The 20342-nt window shown below is 45.1% G+C and overlaps 1 protein-coding gene across 2 annotated transcripts; it reads left to right on the top strand.

Moving 5' to 3' along the window:
• The first annotated feature begins 8184 nt into the window (after positions 1 to 8184).
• Positions 8185 to 10794, top strand: Rasl11a (RAS like family 11 member A). 2 transcript variants are annotated; one of them, XM_020176827.2, is made up of 4 exons: positions 8185 to 8418; positions 8817 to 8873; positions 8973 to 9052; positions 10074 to 10794. In XM_020176827.2, the coding sequence occupies exons 1-4, from the start codon at positions 8295 to 8297 to the stop codon at positions 10539 to 10541; spliced, it is 729 nt and encodes a 242-aa protein (XP_020032416.1). In that variant the 5' UTR covers positions 8185 to 8294; the 3' UTR covers positions 10542 to 10794. The 2 variants fall into 2 exon arrangements, with proteins under 2 accessions (XP_020032416.1, XP_073899748.1); XM_074043647.1 differs by having other exon boundaries at positions 8339 to 8418; positions 8951 to 9052.
• Positions 10795 to 20342: the final 9548 nt, after the last annotated feature.

Below are 20342 nucleotides of genomic sequence, written 5' to 3'. Positions count from 1 at the left end.
GGAGTTGTACCAGTCTGTACTCCAGCCTGCTATACATGAAAATGTTTGCCTCAAGCACTTCATCAGCATTGATTATTATGATATAGGCTTTGCTAATATGCTAGAGGAAATATTATATTTCTTTATTATTGAGTTTGTCTCCAGTTAGCTTCTGAACACTTGCTTAGCTTCCTTTTATCTCCTTTGTAGTTTTGTGGGAACTTTCTTTCTGATCTCCCTATATTGATGTGCCTTTATACTCCAGGTGTTATTTGGTCTCATGGCTTTGAATGTCATTTATATCCTGACAATGACCCTGGCCTACAAAACCCTCCATCATCTGGGCTGTGTTTCTGACTTCCTCTTCTTATACTGCTTCCAGTCCCAAAGGTAGATTTGATAGCACTTTGCCTCCTTGCTGTGCCTTTGATATGCCAAGCACACACTTGCTTCAGAGCTTTTGTGCTTGATGTTTCCTCTGTCTGGAATGCTTTTCCTTCATAGCGCTCCATGGGGTGTCCCCTTTCTTTATTCAGCCTCTGCTCAAATTTTGTCAAGACTGTCTCAACGCCCTACAAAAATAGCAAACTCCCTTATTTTCTATTCCATTATTATTCTTTATAGTACTTTTCATGACCCAATATATCTTTTGTTGGGGACTCTGCATTTTTGTCAACATACCTTTATTAAGTTAGGGAATATTTATTGGTATCTACTCTATTAAGGAAAGAGGGCAAAAGAGACAACACCAGGAAGCCCTATTCTTCAAGGAGGTCACAACTTAGGAAGAGCAGAAAGACACAAATTTCTACATAAAACAAGGCAAAAGATTTCAAGGAGCATGAGGGAGGACAGAAGGAAGAGCTGGGTTGCCACGGCTCTTGTTTCGCCTTCTTGACACCCTGATTGTTCTTGGGTCTTTCTGGTATCCTGCCCCATTTCACTTGCCGCTTCCTTGACTTCAACCGACAGATTTGGAATGCAAACAAATTAACTGAGTGATCTTTCCTGTGTTTTCCTTGTCCCCTTCATAGATAAATTTCCTGGTCGCCCACTGCAAATCTGGCTTCCGCCTCCACTACGCTGATGCAACTATATTCTCAAAGATCGCCAAAAAAACTTGCTAGTTAAATTTAGAGGCCTCTTTTCAATTTAATTTTTATCTCCCTAATATTTGGCAGAGCAACTAATTTTCTTCTCTTCCAGAGGCTTCTGTCATCTTTACTGAGGTTCTTCTACCTATCTGGCTCCTTGATGTCCGCGTTTGTTGCACTCTTCCTTCTCTATAAATTCTTCCTAGGAAAATGCAGACCTACCCCAGATCAACTGAACTTGAAATCCTAGGGCTGGGGCCCAGCACTGTATTTAAAAAGATCTTTGGCATTATGCATGCAGAAAATCCACCCAGAGTCTGCAAGACAAGTTGCTGTGTTATGAATAATGACGGTGAGCGGCATCTGCAGCTGTTCTGCTGAGCTGGAAAGTGTACAGAGTGAATAGCAGCCAGGGCCTGCATTGTGATTCTTTTCTAACAGCGAAGGGTGTACTGAGGGAGCACCTGACAGGCCAGTCTCACAAAGCTACCAGAGGAGGAGGCACAGAGAAATTGTTCTCATGCATACTTTCCCAGCAAGCTTGGAATTTGTGGAAATTATGTGGGTTGAAAAAAAAAATCACACGGGTACCCTAGAGTTTCTGTAAAATGAGGTGATGGCTCAAGAGAAGATGCAATTGAATTTTAAATTTTGCTCCATTCTGAGAAGGAAGAGAGAATTAGTTGCTCATGGGAAATGAGTAAAAAGTTATAAAATCCTCAAGAGCTGAGACCATATCCCGCTCTTTGTAAGCTCCTGGCACTGATAGTGCCACTCTCCACAAGGACACTTCAGTGCCTTTCACAGTCTCCTGGTAAATTCCTTAGCATGGCACACCAGGATAGGTTGAGTCCCCACCACCTCCTTCTCCCCTGTGAGACTACTCAAACTTGCAGTGTACTTTCTGTCTTCATGATTTCACACACGCTGTTTCTTAACTTCTCACACCTTCTCCCAAATCCTCGTCCTTCCATCTATCAAATACAGCTTAGGCTTGGGGACTAGCTCATTCCTCCCTATAGCTTTCTCAGAGAATTCTTCCCCCATCAGACTTCATTCTCCCTGTTGCAGCCCTTTGTAACTCAACCAAACTGCTGTGTCCTTCCATTTACCTAAGCAGAGTGTTCTTCATCTCGCTCCCCACCCTAGTGGAAAGGATTAAGATTTGCAATCAGAGGGCCTGGGGTTTCCACTACTAAATGGCTCTGTTGTTTTGGATAAATTACTAGGTTTGTCTGAACCTCAATTTAGAATGTCTTTTTATACCTGCTTTATAGGATTAATAAATACTTACACATTAATCACCATAAGAAGGGAGCTGATGTAGAAAGGAGAAAAATAGAGGGCATGAACCAATTTGAGTTACAATACATATATACATGGACATATCACAAGGAAACTCCCTGTAGAGCTCTCTTAAACAAACAAACAAAAATGCCCTTTTTGTTTTGTTTTGTTTTTCAAAAGCAAAGAATAGGAAGGTAAAACAGGTCCTGCCTGGGGGTTGGTACCACTGGGAGGGGGGAGGATATAAGGTAAGGGTATAGGAGGATGAATGTAGTGGAAATATGTACTCATGTATGAAAATGGAAAGAGACATGTTGAAACTATTTCAGGAATGGAGGAAGGGGGAAGATAAAGGAGAATGATGGAGGGGGTGACTTCAACTATGATAGAATTCAACTATGTAAGAACTTTTGTAAATGTTACAATGTACCCCAAGTATAACAATAATAATAATAATAATAATATAAAAAAAGTAACTAAAAAAAAAGAGAAGATACATAGCAAGTGTGAGGTCCTGAGTTCAGACCCCAATACCGCAAAAAGAAGGGGTAGGGTTGTAGCTCAGTGAGAGCACTTGCCTAGCATAGCATGTGTAAGGTTCCATCTCCAGCATGGCAAAAAAAAGAAAAAAGGAAAAATTACTTAAGATAATATGAGAGAATATTTTTTGGTCAAGTCAAGAGTAATTTATTGTCAGGGGGTCAGGGTTTCATGCCTGTAATCCTAGCTACTCAGGAGGCAGGGGTAAGGAGGATCGAGGTTCCAAGCCAGCCTGGGCAAATAGTTCGAGAGACCCTATCTCAAAAAACCCTTCACAAAGTTAGAGCTGACAAAAGAAGAAATTCAAATGGCCAGAAAACACATGAAAAAATGCTCACCATCTCTAGCAATAAAGGAAATGCAAATTAAAACCACGCTAAGATTCCACCTCACCCCTGTTAGAATAGCCATCATCAGCAACACCACCAATAACAGGTGTTGGCGAGGATGCGGGGGAAAAAGGAACCCTCTTACACTGTTGGTGGGAATGTAAACTAGTACAACCACTCTGGAAAAAAATTTGGAGGCTACTTAAAAAGCTGGACATCGATCTACCATTTGATCCAGCAATACCACTCTTGGCCATATACCCAAAAGACTGTTACTCCAGAGGCACCTGCACATCCATGTTTATTGCGGCACTATTCACAATAGCCAAGTTATGGAAACAGCCAAGATGCCCCAGCACTGACGAATGGATTAAGAAAATGTGGTATCTATACACAATGGAGTTTTATGCAGCCATGAAGAAGAACGAAATGTTATCATTCGCTGGTAAATGGATGGAATTGGAGAACATCATTCTGAGTGAGGTTAGCCTGGCCCAAAAGACCAAAAATCATATGTTCTCCCTCATATGTGGACATTAGATCAAGGGCAAACACAACAAGGGGATTGGACTTTGAGCACATGATAAAAGCGAGAGCACACAAGGGAGGGGTGAGGATAGGGAAGACACCTAAAAAATTAGCTAGCGTTTGTTGCCCTTAACGCAGAGAAACTAAAGCAGATACCTTAAAAGCAACTGAGGCCAATAGGAAAAGGGGAACAGGTACTAGAGAAAAGGTTAGATCAAAAAGAATTAACCTAGAAGGTAACACCCACGCACAGGAAATCAATGTGAGTCAATGCCCTGTATAGCTATCCTTATCTCAACCAGCAAAACCCCTTGTTCCTTCCTATTATTGCTTATACTCTCTCTACAACAAAATTAGAAATAAGGGCAAAATAGTTTCTGCTGGGTATTGGAGGGGAGAGGGAGGGGGCGCAGTGGGTGGTAAGGGAGGGGGTGGGGGCAGGGGGGAGAAATGAACCAAGCCTTGTATGCACATATGAATAATAAAAGAAAAATGAAAAAAAAAAAAGAAATTACCATTTGTCACTGGGGTATGGCTCAGGTGATAGAGTGCTTGCCTAGCAAGTACAAGGCCCTGAGTTCAAACCCCAGTATTGAAAAAAAATTACCACTTGTCAACTTTTAATAAAGTATTAAAGACCAGTTAAAAAAAAAAAAAAAAAACAAAGTTAGAGCTGATGGAGTGACTCAAGGTGAAGGCTCTGAGTTGGAGCCCCTGTACCACACACAAAAAAAGAGTAATTTATTAATTATAATTCATTTAATGCTGCCACTATGGATGTCTTTGAAGGCAGGCAGGAGTGTCTAATGCTTTGTTGTCCTCTTAGTAAAGTTTTTTTTGGCATTGCTGGAGTTTGAACTTAGAGCTTTGCACTTGCTAGGTGGCACTCTACCACTGAGCCATGCCCCAGCCCTCCAGTAAGTGATAATACTAAGTTAGCTGTTATCAGCCTTGCAGAGAGTGGATTTTCAATAATTTTGATTATTGAATTGAAATAATGTAGTGGGCTGGTGGAGAGCAGAGTAACAGTCTGGAGTAACAGTCTTTTATCCTTAAAGGCGGAGTTTCTGAGGTGCCAGTGAACTCAATATTTAAGAACTTAGGCTACACATTAAAGGTGGCTGATATTAGGTTATGGATGGGGAGGGGGCTTGTTAATGAACTAGAGAAAGACCTTAGCAAATTTTGCCGAGGGCTGGAATTCAAACTTTTATTTGGCTGGTAAAGAGTTAATAACTTCCCGAGTCTGATATTTGCTGTTACCAAATTCTGCCCTTCATACTTATTCTAAACACCCACAGACTTGTGTATCTGTGTCTATGCCTACGCATTTCTATTGTCTTTTTTAAAACTATTTCAACATGCGGGTATTATATTGGTTGCACCAATATTTTACATAACCCTGGACACAAAGAAATCTAAAATGAAATAGCAGAACACAAGCAGCAACAGTTTAAGCATGGCTATTTATAATTCTGCAGTTCAGTGGCTTATTGTCTTCACTAAAAGGTCACAGATTATCTTGTGTATGTGCAAATGCGAAGTGCCTTTCCAAGGAGAATGAAATCACAGGTTCAGCTCTTCTAAGCAAGGTATAATATAAATGCAAAATGGAACATTATTGTCACTGGGCAGAGAACAGTCTTAGGAATCTTCCTTACTGGATGACCTTAAACTAAATGGTCTTATTTTAGACAGGGAATCTAAAATGGAGGGAGGTGAAGAGATGGCTCAAGATTCAACCTTAAGAAAGAGCTTTCCCCCCAAAACTTCTTCATTTCCACCCAGGAAAATGAAGGGAAGTCATGACAGATTCCACTGACTGATATACAACAGCCAGCCATTCTTTCTTCTATTTCTTTATTTTGCCTGAGGGAAGCAATGTGTCCAGTACCCCAGGGAGAACCATGATCACTTAACCTAGTCACGGCCATTCCATGGCCGTTCTAGCCACTTAGATCATCTCTCTCTTTCTTAGCTTCTCAGCCCTGGGCAGTGAGATGCAAGGGAAAGTCTGTTGGATTCTTGTGAGAATTGTTTTATTTTATAATGAAAGAGAGAAAGCAAGGTAGTCCTTCCTTCCCTGTTTCTGGGAGGACTTGATGCATTGGGAGCCATCTTGTATCCAACAAGGAGAGGCCAAGGGAGTCTGAGAGTCAACAGCTCATTCTTCCATCCTGTCACTGCTCAGCAACCCCTGGAATCTAGCAGTTCACAGTAGCTCCCTAAGCAGCTCTTGTTTTTATGGTGCCTTTTCTCCTGTCAGGTAAGAAGGTGCCCTACTTCAAGTCTCCAGTTAAAGTTTAATGGAAGAAGATTGTCTTGTGAACAGCCAAAAGTCATACAATTTAAAGAGAAGTTCATCTAAGGGCATTTTCTACAACCCTTCTTCCAAAGAGCTAGGCTGCTTTTAAAACCAGAGCATTGGGATAACGGTTAGAAACAGGTCTTGTCTTTTCTTGTTCATACAGTGATGTCACCATTCATTTACTTATATTCAGAAAGCCAGTTTATCACAAATATTTATTAAGGGCCTTACCAGGCCCAAGTATCACTACATGGTGTTTCTGGAGACACAAACTAGGGTTCCCGCTCCCTGGAGACAGACATGAAACAAAATTCCACCAGAAAACAGGAATAGTGGAGAGCAATGCTGTAAAAGGTACCCTGAGAACAAATAAGTAACTGCAAGATGGGGACAGGGATGCCAGCAGTGATCACAGAAAGCTGCAAGGGATGAACAAGTAAACAGAGTCACAATCATTCTTGTTGACTTCAGAATTACTCAGAATTCTGCAGTTGAGACAGGAGAAGAGCAGTAGGGATGGACAGGAAACACCTAGAAAGGTACACATTAGACATGATGGAACTTGGTCATTAACCATTGATGTAAGGGAGTGGTTGGGGTCCAGGACAACTCACAGGGCCTAACAGGCTACTTATGGATGGAGGCACATTCATCTGTATGTTCAACTACAAAAACAGAACCTCCTCTCTGCTACTTTCTGCATCCTAGGCCTCTCAAATGTGACTTTGCTACGTCTTCCCCCCAAAAAATGGAATGTCTTGCCCCACCCCTTGAATTTGGGACCTCATCATTTGCTTTGGCCAACAGAATGCAGCAAAAGAGATGTGCTCCACCTTGGAGCCTAGGTCTCAAGAGGCCTGCTCTCCTGGAACTCTGCTCAGCCACCATGAAACAAACCCTGCCAGCCTGCTGTATGGTCCAACAGCTGCCAGAATCGAATGAGGCCATGGTGGAGATGCCAGTCCTATCCTTCCCCCAGAGCTTGGCAGCTCTCACCAGTACAGCAAAGAGCTCAGTCAAGATTAGCAGAGCCTGGCCTAGATTAAGATAACCGACCTTCTGACCTGTAGAGTTGTGAACAGCTTCAAGTGATTGGTGCGCTAAGCCATTAAGTTTTTTGTGGTTTGTCATGCAGTGAAAGCTAACTGATAAAACCAGGATAGAGAAAAGGAGTGGTAAGAGTAGAGCTGTGTAATAGGCAACAGGACAGATGAGGCTGGAACATAGGAGGCCAAGCAGATGAAGGTTTTTTAACTGCAAGGATAAAGCCGGAAGGCTTCTGCCTTGCCATGGTGGGCTCCCCAAATCCAAGAGCCAGGCCAAATTTCTCTTCTGTGTCCTCTTCCTCCCACTCCCCCACTCCCACCCTAACCTCCACCACTTACCTAACAGTGAATGTTTGAATAATGAACTAAGAGCATGACTTAATACTGCAAAGGACAGTATTAAGGATGGAGAATTAGTGCAGAAAATAGAGTCCTATGTAGGAGGAAAGTCACTGAGGGTTCGCCAATGAGTCAGTTTTCTCTGTGCCAGCAGGGAAGGGGCTGCCTGGATTTGGATGCTGAGCTGCAAACAATGACTGCCCCCAAGGGGACTTCACATGTAAGTGACCTCAGTTACCTCGATTGATACTAATTTAGAGCCCTTGGCCCTTTCCTCCCTTTTTCCACATTAATGTCACCCCTTTGCGCCTTTTGAAAACAAACAAGGCAAAATTTAACAGGAATCTATCCTTCCCATTGTCGCAGAAACATCCAACCCATTCCATTTTCCCTTTCTCTTTCTTCCACCGGCTCCAATCTCAGGTTTGCCCACAAAGCTAGTGACCTAGGCTGGCCGCTGCTGGGTGGGGGCGACCGTCAAGGCTGGGCAGGAACAGCCTGAGCAAAAGCCTCCCGTGGCTCTAGGACAGGGTCCGTATTTCCAGGGTCCGTGGGTCCGGAGCCACACGGATCCCCTGGCAGAGCGCGTCAAGCAGCGAGGCGGGGCGCACGCCCGCGGTGACGGTCCCCTCGGCTCCCCTCCGCGCTGCTCCGGGAAGGGGCGGGGACTAGGAGGAGCCGGAGGCGGCCACTGCGCCCCCGGCGCGCGAAGCTCTTTAAAAGCCGCAAGCCTGGACAGCTCCGGGCCGCCGCCGCAGTCCCGGCGCTGCGTGTGCCTGCGTCCCCTGCTTGCGAGCCGGCTTCGCGTGCGGCGCGGTCCCCACCGCTCGGCTGGACGCGCTCCATGCGGCCGCCCAACATGTCCGGGCACTTTCTACTGGCCCCCATTCCCGAGTCCTCCTCAGACTACCTCCTGCCCAAGGACATCAAGCTGGCCGTACTGGGCGCCGGCCGCGTGGGCAAGAGCGGTGAGTGCGGCGGGGACCCGCGCGTCGGCTTTCCATGCCGCGCGGCGCAGCAACAACCGGGTACCCTCGGAAAGCGGGCGCCTGGGAAGAGGCAAGAAGGCAGGAGCCGGCGCTAGGAGTGTCCCCCGTTAGTCCCGGCCCCTTCCCCTCCGCCTGCTTCTCCCGGTATCTACTCCTGAGCGCTGGCCTGTCGGAGAGTGGGGTTGCGGGAGGAGCGCCCCTCCAGTGGTACCGTGCCCACCACAAACCCCGCGCGACACCTTTGCAGAGCCTTGGGAAGCAAGCGCGCGGCTCAGCTGCCGATCACTCTCCCGTCCCCTCCAGGTCCCCGGGACTGCTCGGGTCCCGCCGCCTGGTCGGCTTCTTCAGCTCATTTTCCTATTTTTTTTTTTTTTCAGCAATGATCGTGCGCTTCCTGACCAAGAGGTTCATTGGCGACTATGAGCCGAATACAGGTTAGAAGAGTTTCTCGCTCCCGGTTTTTGTGCCTGCATGTTTCTTTTTGTTGATTCGAGTGTGGAAATTTCAAAAGCAAACTTTCCTTCATTTTCCAGGCAAGCTGTATTCCCGGCTTGTCTTTGTGGAGGGGGACCAGCTGTCCCTGCAGATTCAGGACACTCCTGGGGGCATCCAGGTAAGGACTTCCAGGAGCCAACAGCTCACCCCTCCCAGACACCGTCTAGAGGCCAGCGTGTAGGGCGGGGCACCGGGCTCCCGGTCCTGAGCAGGGTGTCTAAACATGTCTGTCTGGTGTGCATTTAAATGTAAGAGTAGGCGATCCGCTGGTGGGGCTGGAGATTGGAGTGTTGGAAAACCAGGGGGAGGGGGAAAGAATGGTGAGTTAGAGGCAGCTTCTTCTTATCAGCCACTTTTAACTTCTCTTGGCAGCTTTGGCGGGCCATCAGTTCCTGAACTTCTTGGGCAGGTCTCACCACTTTAAGAACTCAACCGCCAATTAAAAAACAAATCTGGAGATAGGGGTTTAGCTCAGTGATAAAGTGTGTGCTTAGTATGTGGCTAGCCCTGAGTTTAATCACCAGCACTACATTGAAAACAGAACAAATGGGTGGGATCCTGGTGGGAGAGGATCTTCTCCCCTAGCAAGGATTGCCTTGTTACTGGCTGGTTCCTCAGGTCAGTAACTGCAATCAGATAACCCCTTGGCCAGCGCTCTGGAATGTCACTTAACTAACAAGTTACTAATTGCTAATGGTGGGGAGGAAAGGTCTAGTGAAGAACCCAAAGAAAGGAATTTGGTTCTGTAACATTCTCAAGAAGTTGCCTGCTAAAAATATTTTTATGGGCTTGGGAATAGATACTTATCTTGGCTTATTTTCAAAGTTTTGTTTATTATGAATTAGTTCCCTAAAAATTGAGCCTTTCTGGTCTTCAGTCATTCTTCAGTCAGCCACAGTTCACCAGAGACCATCTGTCAAGCAGAGGGTTTAAAAGTAATTCAATGTAAAATGTAACAGCTCATAAAACCCAGGCAGAGAGTTTGAGAATTTACACATTCTTTTTCAGAAGCGGTAGAATTTGAAAATTCTACTTAGTGATTCCTTTTTCCAGTGTTTCTTCAAGACACTTCTGTGTCTTACTTGAGCTCCTGTCTCACTGGGTCTGCCTTGACGAGATCTCATCTTTAACTTTCTTAGGCCCAAGACCATCTCAGCCACATGACAGATTCCCTGTCCAAGTGCATGCAGTGGGCCGAGGGCTTTCTGCTGGTTTACTCCATCACAGACTATGACAGCTATCAGTCTATCCGGCCCCTTTACCAGCACATCCGGAAGGTCCACCCTGACTCTAAAGTCCCTGTGGTTATTGTGGGCAACAAGGGGGACCTCCTGCATGCCCGGCAGGTGCAAACCCACGACGGTATTCAATTAGCCAACGAGCTGGGCAGCCTGTTCCTTGAAATTTCCACTAGTGAGAACTATGAAGATGTGTGTGACGTCTTTCAGCATCTCTGCAAGGAAGTGAGCAAGCTGCACAGCCTCAATGGGGAGCGGAGAAGGGCCTCCATCATCCCTCGGCCGAGATCCCCCAATATGCAGGACCTGAAGAGGCGCTTCAAGCAGGCTCTGTCTTCCAAAGTGAAAGCCCCCTCTACCCTGGGGTGACCCATCTCAGACAGACTGGTGTCCTTTTGATTATGCGTTGTACAGCTACAGAGACTGGGCTTCTCCTGTTTTAATCACACAGAGTTTATTTTTCTAAAGACTTCATTGGTTTTCAAGTGTATGTGTATTTCTGAAAATTCAAACAGTGATTGTCTAGAAGTTGTATAGTTTTTTTTTCTTTAAATAAAAGAACTTTTTTTTTTTAACTGTAACTGTTAGCCAATTTTCCATTAAAGGCAAAATGGCAACATTGCTCCTTGTTTTCTAAATGTCTTTTTATAGAAACCATTCTTGCACCAGAGCCCAGAACTGCTCAGTGCTTTCCTTGAGTCTGAACTCTGATTGGTGTCTTGAAGGAGGGGAGGGCTCATGGAGAGGGAGGCTGCTGCCAGGATAGGGAAGTATGCAGAAGAGGAGAGGGGTTTGAATAACTGCGGGATATCTTTCAATGGGGCACCTTGCCACAGTCGTGAAGCTGACACTGATTTTCAGGGGAAGGGGTGCATTGTGACCTGATGCTAAAAAGTTACAAAGAATGAGTAGTAGTATTCTTTTCTGGTATGAATGTCTCTGCTCATATTTTTAAAAAGAAAAGCCCTGTGGTGGAGTGACTCAAGTGGTAGTGCTCCTGCCTAGCAAGCATGAGGCCCTGAGTTCAAACCCCAGTACCACCAAAAAAAAAAGAAAAAAAAAAAGAAGCACTCCTTTCCCAGTGTTCCTATGTCGGCGAGTGGATTTTGCCCTCCAGGAGTTGCCTCAAAATTCTCTTTTCCTTCCTGTCTTCCTGTTGCATATGGTGGAAATAGGAGTTGATGACAGTATGATTTCATGAATTACGGTCACTTGTCATCCAAAGAGAATTTTTCTTAGTTTCACAATGCTTAAAGAGTGGGAGAGTAATGTGAACAAACACAACAGGGAATATACTCCATAAATGAGTACTTTAAGCACACAGTGAGTTAACTCCACAGTTGTTTAAGTTCTGTTGCTCTTGTAGCATGGAAGGAGGCCTTCTGTGGAAAGTGAAGTCTAAGGGCATGGTGGTTCATGCCTGTAATCCCAGCTATGCTGGAAGCAGAGATAAGAGGGTTAGCGTTTGAGGCCACCCTGGGCAAAAAGTTAGTGAGCTAGGCATGGTGGTGCTCATCTGTAATCTCAACTGTGTGTAGGAGGATCATGATTTGAGGCTGATCCAGGCAAATATGGGAGGTTGTATCTAAAAAAGTTTGAAGTGTGTCATGTCTTGGGGGAGGGGTGCTGGGCACTGGGAATTGAACCTAGGGCCTCATGTTCTACCACTTAGTTACCCAAGCCCCTGAGGTGTATCTATACATCTGGTTTGACCATGACAATGGAAAATGAGACCCATGAGGTTCCTGGATGCCAGAGGGAGGCACAGGTACTGGTGAGCAAGGCTTTGAAGATTGCTACCAGGCTAATGGATTGTCACCTCATCACCCTGTCACAGCTTGAGCTCTAGATCCTCAAAGACAGTAGCCAGCCAAGTGTAGCCCTGAGATGTCATAGTGCTGGTCAAACTCTTCAGTATATATGTTTTTTGAAATCCAATAGTTGATGTCAGTAAACAGGACAGTAACTCACGTATAGAGTCTGATAAGATTTGATGTTGCATTCCCCAGCAAGAGGGAGGTCTTTCCGTGTTCTCACACTTGGGGTCTGGGTGGATGTCGCACCCTTGAAGGGAGCAGGGATACACTCCAAGACAAAAGCTCTGCATAGTGAGCTCTGTACGTGTTTGAAATTGTTTCAAAGCTAAACACTGTCTTCACGTCCTCTAGGGCTCCTGCTTTTCTCTAAAGTCTCCCTCTGCCTTATATCCAGGGCTTTATAGCTCTTACCTAGACTGAAAGGCAAGTATCTGAGCGAGCCCTTTGGTCTCTGGGACTTTGAATGACATACTTGAGCTCTTTCTTCACCAGAACAATCTTACTAATGCCAGCCCTCATCATTTTATTTCCATGATTGAAAAAACTTGGCTGGCTTTCCCCTATCTCTTGGATAAAATCCAAGTCCCTGCCCCAGAGTCTGGCTGACAGTGCATCCCAACAGAACTGTCCACCTTTCTCAGTGCACTCCAGGAAATTCCATGCCTCCCTGCTTTGGCATGAACTATCCCTTTGCTCTCTTTTTCCTATTCCAAGGAAACAGAGGTCACTAACTCATCTTCCAAGACTCAAGTCACATGCTTGACCAGCTCTGGGATACCTTCTCTGTGACTCCCTCTATCCTTGTAGCATTTGTGTTATACTCCTGTAAAACCATGTCATGGAGCTGTTTTTCACTCTCTTTGGAAGGAACTCCCCTCAAGAAGGGCAAAAGCTTCTTCTTATGAGTGTGTGTTCCCAGCTTCTAGTACCATGCTTGCCCATAGAGAGTAGTCTGTCAGTGAACATAAGATGAACGAATGAATGCACAATTTTTTGGTGACAAAAGTCAATAATAGGAAATTATGGTGAAATAAATTATTGCTTTTGCAGAATGAGAACAGAAATGCTTTTTCCTTGTTTTTTTTTTTTTCCTTTCTGGTATTGGGGTTGAACTCAGAGCCTCATACTTGCTAAGAAAGCACTGTACCACTTGAGCTATATCCCCAGTCCATTTTCATTTTAGTTTGTTTTTCAGATAGGGTCTTGGACTGAGATCCTTCTACCTCCACCTCCCTAGTAGCTGGGATTACAGACATGAGTGATCACTCCTGGTCCAGAAGTTGTTTTGAGTAACTATTCTTCCCTAGCAGTCATAGAAGGAACTGATATTATAGCTTTTGAAGATTGCAGACTGTGTTAGTCAGTTTTCTACTACTGTGACAAAATACCTGAGATCAGCCAGGTGCTGGTGACTCATGCCTATAATCTTAGCTACTCAGGAGGCAGAGATCAGGAGATCATGGTTCAAAGCCAACCCAAGCAAATAGTTCTTGAGACCCTATCTTGAAAAAACCAAACACACAAAAAGGGCTGGTGGAGTGACTTCTGAGTTCAAACCCCAGTACCTCAAAAACAAACAAACAAATAACAACAACAATAAAACCCCCTGAGATCTACATAAAAGGAGGTTTATAAGATTCATTTCAGCTCGTGGTTTTAGAGCTTTCAATCTATGGTTGCTTGGCCCCATGATTTTGGGTCTATGGTGAGGCAGAACAGAATGGAGCATAGAATAGAGCAGAGATGCTCACCTCATGGTGGCCAAGAAACAGAGAGGGAAGAAACAAAGTGTCCAGAGTCCCAAAATCCTCTTCAATGGCACTCTTTTGATGACCTAGTCCTTCCAACTAGGCCCCACCTCTTAAAGTTTCCACCCTTCTCCCAATAGTACCACAAGTTGGTGACCAAGCCTTGAACACATGAAACTTTGGGGGACACTCAGGATCCAAACCATCACCCTTCCACCAAATGACAACTCCATCCAGACCTACAATGTAGAGGAGAGTCCACTTGTGCAAAATGGCATGGAGGATTAAGAAAATTAAATAACTCATGTCTAAAGGGGTATCCACATAAATACAGAAAAATGTCATCTTTTAGAAAGAAGCTTAATTCATCTTGGTGGTCTTCATGCTCTTGAATAAAAGGAATGCTTCTATCATTATCTGTGCCAATTTCTTACCATACATCTTAGCATTGTTGGTGCAGACAAACAAGTAAGCAATTCTCCCTGTCATTGCCACTCTTACAGCGTGTCCAGACTGTCAGCTGGTGCCAGTGTTTCCTCCACTCTCCAGGGTCTGAGATAAAACATCCCATGTGAAAAATTTAAATCGTGATGTAAAATCTAAACGACATGCAGTGGGCCAGAGGGGTCAAAGGTTGAGTCCCAGGGAAGCTTCAAAGGGAGTCACAGCCCCCATCGGTGCAGGCATGGGCCAAGTAGACAGCACCTACACTGTGTCTCTCCTGTCCACAAGCAATGACTCTAAGACCTGATGGCCTCCTTTGCTTTCTGGACTGGCCCAGCACGGAAGCTGACTTGCTGGTCTTGTAGGGAGCTCACTGCCTATTGTCTCTCTTTCCCAGACTCCTGCTGATTGGCAGTAAGGTCTCTTGGGACTCGCAGTGCTTAGTGAACATCTGGAGTGCTGCTGGGAGGGTTGCCTTGGAGATGAAGGATGTAAGCATGGAGTTATCAGGAGGGGGTTAGTTGCTCCATTTGTGTGTCGGCAAGCAGATCTGAGGATCTGAGCTAAAGCAGACACTGAGGAGTCCTTTAAGAGGAAGCAGAGTGCTAAGTCAACCTCAAAAGTGGGGAGAAAAGGATTGCTAAAGATCCAGGTGCCATTATTTCCTGAAACATTAGACAGAAACATTGGGCAGAATGTTGACAACTTGGGTGGGAGTGGTGGTGAGGAGAACATTCAGACCTTCTTACACATAGTTTTGCCTTTCCTCTGAAGTGTCATGTCTGGGGTAACAACCACCTCCATCTTCATGAGGGACGTGGGCCACAACTTCCCTCAATTCCTGTTATAGTCTGGAGCTGGAGTGTCCCTCCTAGACTCATTTTTTAAAGGCTTGGCCCCCATTATTGGGGATAGTAGAACCTTTAAGAGGTAGGGCCTAGTGGGAGATTAGGTCATTGCGGGCGTGCCCTCACGGGAATGTGGGATCCTAGTCTCTTTCTATCTTCTTTTGTGTCCCAGCCATGAGCTGAGCAGCTTTCCCTGAAGCTCCCAACCTGATGTGCTAAAACACCACAGGCCAAAAGCAATGGGGCCAGCAGGTCATGAATTGAGAATTCTAAAACTGAGAGCCCAAATAAACCTTTGCACTTTATAAGAGGGTCATCCATGTATTTGTTATAATAATGGAAAGGTGATTAACATAGTCTTGTCGTTATCCCTAGTCATAAAGTCTGGGGCGTTTGTGTGTATGTGTGTATGCACATGTGTGTGTATATGTGTGTGTGTATGCGTGTCTGAGTGTGTGTGCTACTGGAGATGTAACCCAGGGCCACGCACATGCTAAGCTCTACCACTGAGCTGCATCGTTAGCCCCAAGATCCATCTTTGAAATCACCATCTACCACTCATCTTCCTCTGGTTAAGGCTCAGATGCTAATTGTGCTGGAAAACTCTGCAAAATGATTTAATTAATGTTGTAATCAGCGTAGTCCTGGAGAAATGGATGAAATCCAAACAGCTGAATTGTACATCCTGCAAACATTCTGTACTTCACATGCAACACATGAAAATCAAACTGAAATAACAGAAAAATAAATCAATTCTAACAGAAGAAAATTTGTTTTGCTGTGTTGAGGTGAAGGGCACAACGGAAGTTCTGGAGTTTATTAATATCTCTTTAGAGAAACAAATTAAATAACAATCTGTGGAAGGAGCAGTAAACAGTAAAGCAAGCAGGAAAGACGAGGTGACTTGTTAGTCATTAATTTGAGGCTCCAATTGTTTTTTTTTTTTTTTTTTTTGTTCCTTGTATATATTGTAATCTGAACTTCTGATGATACAAAGTTACCAATTCAGCTTTACAATGCAAGGATATTTTGTGTGATGAATAAGCTACTCTTACCATTCTCTCTCTAAAAGAGGAATATTTTGTTAAAATTAGTCTCAAGCTACTTTGAAAGATGTGATAACGGGGACAAAATTGACTGAACACAGTGAGTTAGCTAGAGCTAGAGTTCTAGAAAGAATTAATCTGTGTAACTGATGACTTGCTTGCAATAGCAGACAGTTTTCAGCATCTCAAAACAGAAGTTTGCTTGCTGTAGACAGACGGTGGGCAACTCTTGTATCTGGATATCCTTATGTACTTCTGTCCTACTAGAAAATCAGCTCCATTACAGTTGGGATGGATTGTCATTCATCTTTGGCTCCACGTCACCTGTTGGGGTGTCAAATACCCAGCAGGATCCTTAGAAATATTTGTTAAATTGAATCATTAGAAACATTAAAGACTCCCTAAAGTTATTTTGGGGCCAATGATGAGTACAGACATACAAATGTATGTTCTGGGTTCTTTCCGTCACATAGTCAGAGCTGGCTCTGGCTTTCCCCTTCTGTAACTGGAAAGTGAACATTTTCTAGAGAAGGGCTCTTTGAACATGTGGAGGCTTTTGGTTTTCCTTCACCTACAGAAAGGCCACTGCAGCGAAGATTAGCACGACTTCAGATCACGCTTATAGAACCCTGGCTTTATGGAAAGCCTTATGTTGAATATGGCTGTGACTAGGATGGCCCTCCTAGCCCAGTGGAGCTGTGAGGCCCAGGCAGGGTGAGATGGGAACTAGCACTCAGACCTCATCTGGGGGTGTTGACAAAATCAGGTGAGGGTACAGGTCATACAGCTGAGTAGGGAGTGACAGGAACACCCCATGCCCAAAGAGTATGAAAGTATCAAGCAAAGAATGTTTTATTTATTTAGTTAGTTAGTTTTTTGTGACACTGGGGACTGTTTCCAGGGCCTCTTGAGCCATGTCCCCAGTCTGAAAAGATCTTTCTTTTTTCTTTTTGGCAATACTGGGATTTGAACTCAAGGCCTTGTTAGGTGGGTGCTCTACCACTGGAGCCACACCCACAGCCTTTCTTACTTTACAAACTGTAAACCACTATTTTCTTAGAGGCCTGTGCTCAGCGAAGATCCATGAGTTAAAGTGTACACTGCCAATGCGCTCAGCGTTCTTAGGCAATGTTTTTTTGGCAGTACTGGGGTTCGAATTCGGTGTGGGGGGCGGTTCACGCTTGCTAGCCAAGAGCTCTACTACTTGAGCCAGGTCACTAGCCCAAGAATGTTTTTAACTGTAAGACTCACAGCTAGGACTGGGAGTGTCGCTCAAGTGGTGAAGTGCTTGCCTAGCAAGTGCAAGACCTTGAATTCAAACCCCAGGTCCACCAAAGAAGAAAAAAAGACTTATTTATATCTATAGCCAGATTTTGTCTAGAAATACTGACATGGATTTGTAACTCTGGAACAACAGGAGAATTTCAAAAAAGTGCCTGCCCACGAATACAGTGTCAAGCCAGCATTGTGAAAGCAGGATAGCATGGGTTCCAGATTGAGGAGGTCCAAAAACCCATGACTTTGGAGAGGGTATAGTGTAAGTTTGTTTATCTTAAAATGGAGAAGATACTGTCCATCAAGAAGAATTGTTGGTAGGACCTGACACATCAGGTGCTCAGTAAGATACAGCTCATTATGAAGTTGGTTTAGGGAAAGAGCGCTTGCTCATATATTCTAAAATATACAGTACTTGCTTAGAAAAATGTGATTTTCTTTTTCCATCTGGGAAAACAAAACTTGGAGAGGAGCAGTTATTCGTTCAATAATAATTCCTAACAATTACTGACCCTTCACTATGTGCTGGCCTCTTAGCCTGTGTTCTGTTGCTATAACTGAATGCCACGGTCTAAGAGTTGTATTAAGATAAGAGTTTTATTTGACTCATGGAGCTGAGGGCTGGGAAGTTGAAGATCAGGCCGCCAATCCTGGTGAGGCCTTTGCACAGGTCGACTGGATTAGAGCACTGCCCTTATGGCCTCCCGTAACTATAAATATCTACCAAGGTTCCCACCTTCAAATACCACAGTCAACCAAGTTTCCTCTCTCTTAATACCTCACAATGGGGATCAAATTTCAACCTGAGTTTCAAACCATAGCAATTGAGCACTTTAATTGTCTCAATAATCTATGGAGGAAGAGCTGACATCACTCCTGTATTCAGATGAGGAAATGAGCCTCAAAGACGTGAAGCAGTCACCTAAAATCACAGAAGTCAAGCAACCAAGAGATCTGGCTCAAGGAAGGGACAAGAATTCCCTTCATCTCAGGGCTACTTCTGCTGGCCAACATCTTTTGGGGAGTTTATTAAAGAGAAATTCTGGGGTCCAATCCCAGGGTTCTGTTGTGAGGCATTCTAGCTAAGGGGACGGAATCTGTGTTTTAATAAGCTCCCTGGTTTGTGCTGAAGTCTGATTTCTTAGGTTTGGAACTTGCCAGCAGAAACCCAGCCTAGGCTCATTCCCAGCTTCCTGTTTATCCAGCGGGTGGCCAGACTTGAGAGGACTCAAAAGCCTTGGTGGGAAGAAGGCAGGGAATTGCCTGTCACACTGCTGTGAAGCTGGGTCTGGAGGTGTTACCCTCTCTGATCTGTATCCTTCTCAGTACCACCAGGCAAAACAGCATTCTCTGTGACCAGGCGACTTTGAGAGCCATTCTGGGAAGAGGGCAGTGTGCGGGAGATGGGGGTGGTGGACGTGAAGTCCACATTCATGTCCCAGGGACATGTCCTGCTGACTGCCTTCTCCCCTTGGACTCTGCTCTGACTAGTGCCCTATGGAGCAGCCCCCAGTGACTCAGCCTTTCTTCTCCTCAGGACACAGCAGAATAGAACAGGGTTGGAGGGAGACAGGGAGGGGGAAGGGAGGAGGAACATGACTGAATGTAACCCCAGTGTCCCAGGGGCTATGGGAGTGGATGGTTTACCACAGAGGATGGAAGAGGCCAGAGATGGAAATTCACAGCACACATCTGGAATTAAAGGAACCCTTACCTCCTACCCATCTGGTCCAAAGCTGTCCCCAGGAATTGCACACCCGTGTGTGTGTGTATGTGTGTGTGTGTGTGTGAGGCCAGTGGATTTCCCCAGACTTGGGGACAAGAGGAGGAGGCTGCTCAGTCCCTAGACCTACACCTGGACCGACCACAGTGTGGATCTATCTAGGTATGGGGAGGCACTGGGGTTTACTCTAAGGATGTGATTATGGAGGCTGATGATCTTAAGATCTGGGTTGGAAAGCTGGAGGCCCAGGAGAGCTGATGGGATGGTTTCATTCCGAAGGCCACCTGCTGGTAGATTTCCCACTGGTAATGGGGAGGTCATCCTTTTTATTCTATGCCTGCCCTCACCTGATTGGAAAGAAGCCCTCCCACATCTGCTTTCCTTGGGATACTGACAGAATGTCAATGTCAACTCATGCCCCCCTGCTCCAGACAAACCCAGAAAAATGTTTGGCCAAATATCTGGGTACCCCGTGGTCCTGGCATGTTGATGTACAAGAATCATCACATACAAGAGTTTATCTCATTTAAGCCCCCAGTAATCCTATTATGTACATTACTATATCGTCACCATTTGACAGGAGGAAATTGAAGCTCAGAGAAGTTAATTTTCCCGTGGTCTCTACTAAGTGGCACAGCTGAGATTTCAATCTGAGTCGTTCTGCTTTGAATCCAGTATACTGTTTTGCTTCTGTGCCAGTTGTCCTACCCTGCGCACCTTCATGTGTCTTCTGGAAGCCACTCCACTTTTCTAACCACACATTGGCCTTGAATACTGCATGGAGTGTCTGTCAAGGCTGTGTCTTGCATGGTAAACAGACTGGCTGATTTAGTGAGGAAGTGTTGTCACAAGGGTATAAGCAGCTCTCAGAATTGCTGAGCGAGAACATGGCTGGGCTGGGTACCTGACAAAGACCAGTGTCTATGGAAGATGGGCCCTGGTCTCATCAGACCCAAGGCTCTCTCCAGATGGTGGAGAGGCATGGAGACTGGGAGTAGCTGCAAAACGGCAAAGACTACCACACACATTTAGTGATGATGGGCTGATAGGAGGGAGCTCCTTCCTTCAAATGTACACACGACAATGGCAATGGCCAGATGTAAGGAGCGTCCTATGGACTTCCCGTGGGGACACTGAGAGTCTAAGACATTAAGCCAATACTCCAAACCTATTCATAAGGAGAATTAGTATGGCAGGTTGAATCGCATTCCCTCAAATTAGGTATGTCAGAATCTTAATCTCTAAGAACTCAGAGTGTCACCTCTCCTG

Source organism: Castor canadensis, chromosome 10 (genome assembly GCF_047511655.1).
Source record: "Castor canadensis chromosome 10, mCasCan1.hap1v2, whole genome shotgun sequence".
Taxonomy (NCBI): Eukaryota; Metazoa; Chordata; class Mammalia; order Rodentia; family Castoridae; genus Castor; species Castor canadensis.
This window is presented reverse-complemented; position numbering and strand designations above follow the sequence as displayed.

Excerpts from the sequence above, each read along its gene's own strand:
- Rasl11a (XM_020176827.2), top strand. The coding sequence starts at position 8,295 with ATGCGGCCGCCCAACATGTCCGGGCACTTTCTACTGGCCCCCATTCCC. Across the intron at positions 8,419-8,816 it reads CGGCCGCGTGGGCAAGAGCG|CAATGATCGTGCGCTTCCTG; the intron begins GTGAGTGCGGCG and ends TTTTTTTTTCAG. Across the intron at positions 8,874-8,972 it reads CGACTATGAGCCGAATACAG|GCAAGCTGTATTCCCGGCTT; the intron begins GTTAGAAGAGTT and ends TTCATTTTCCAG.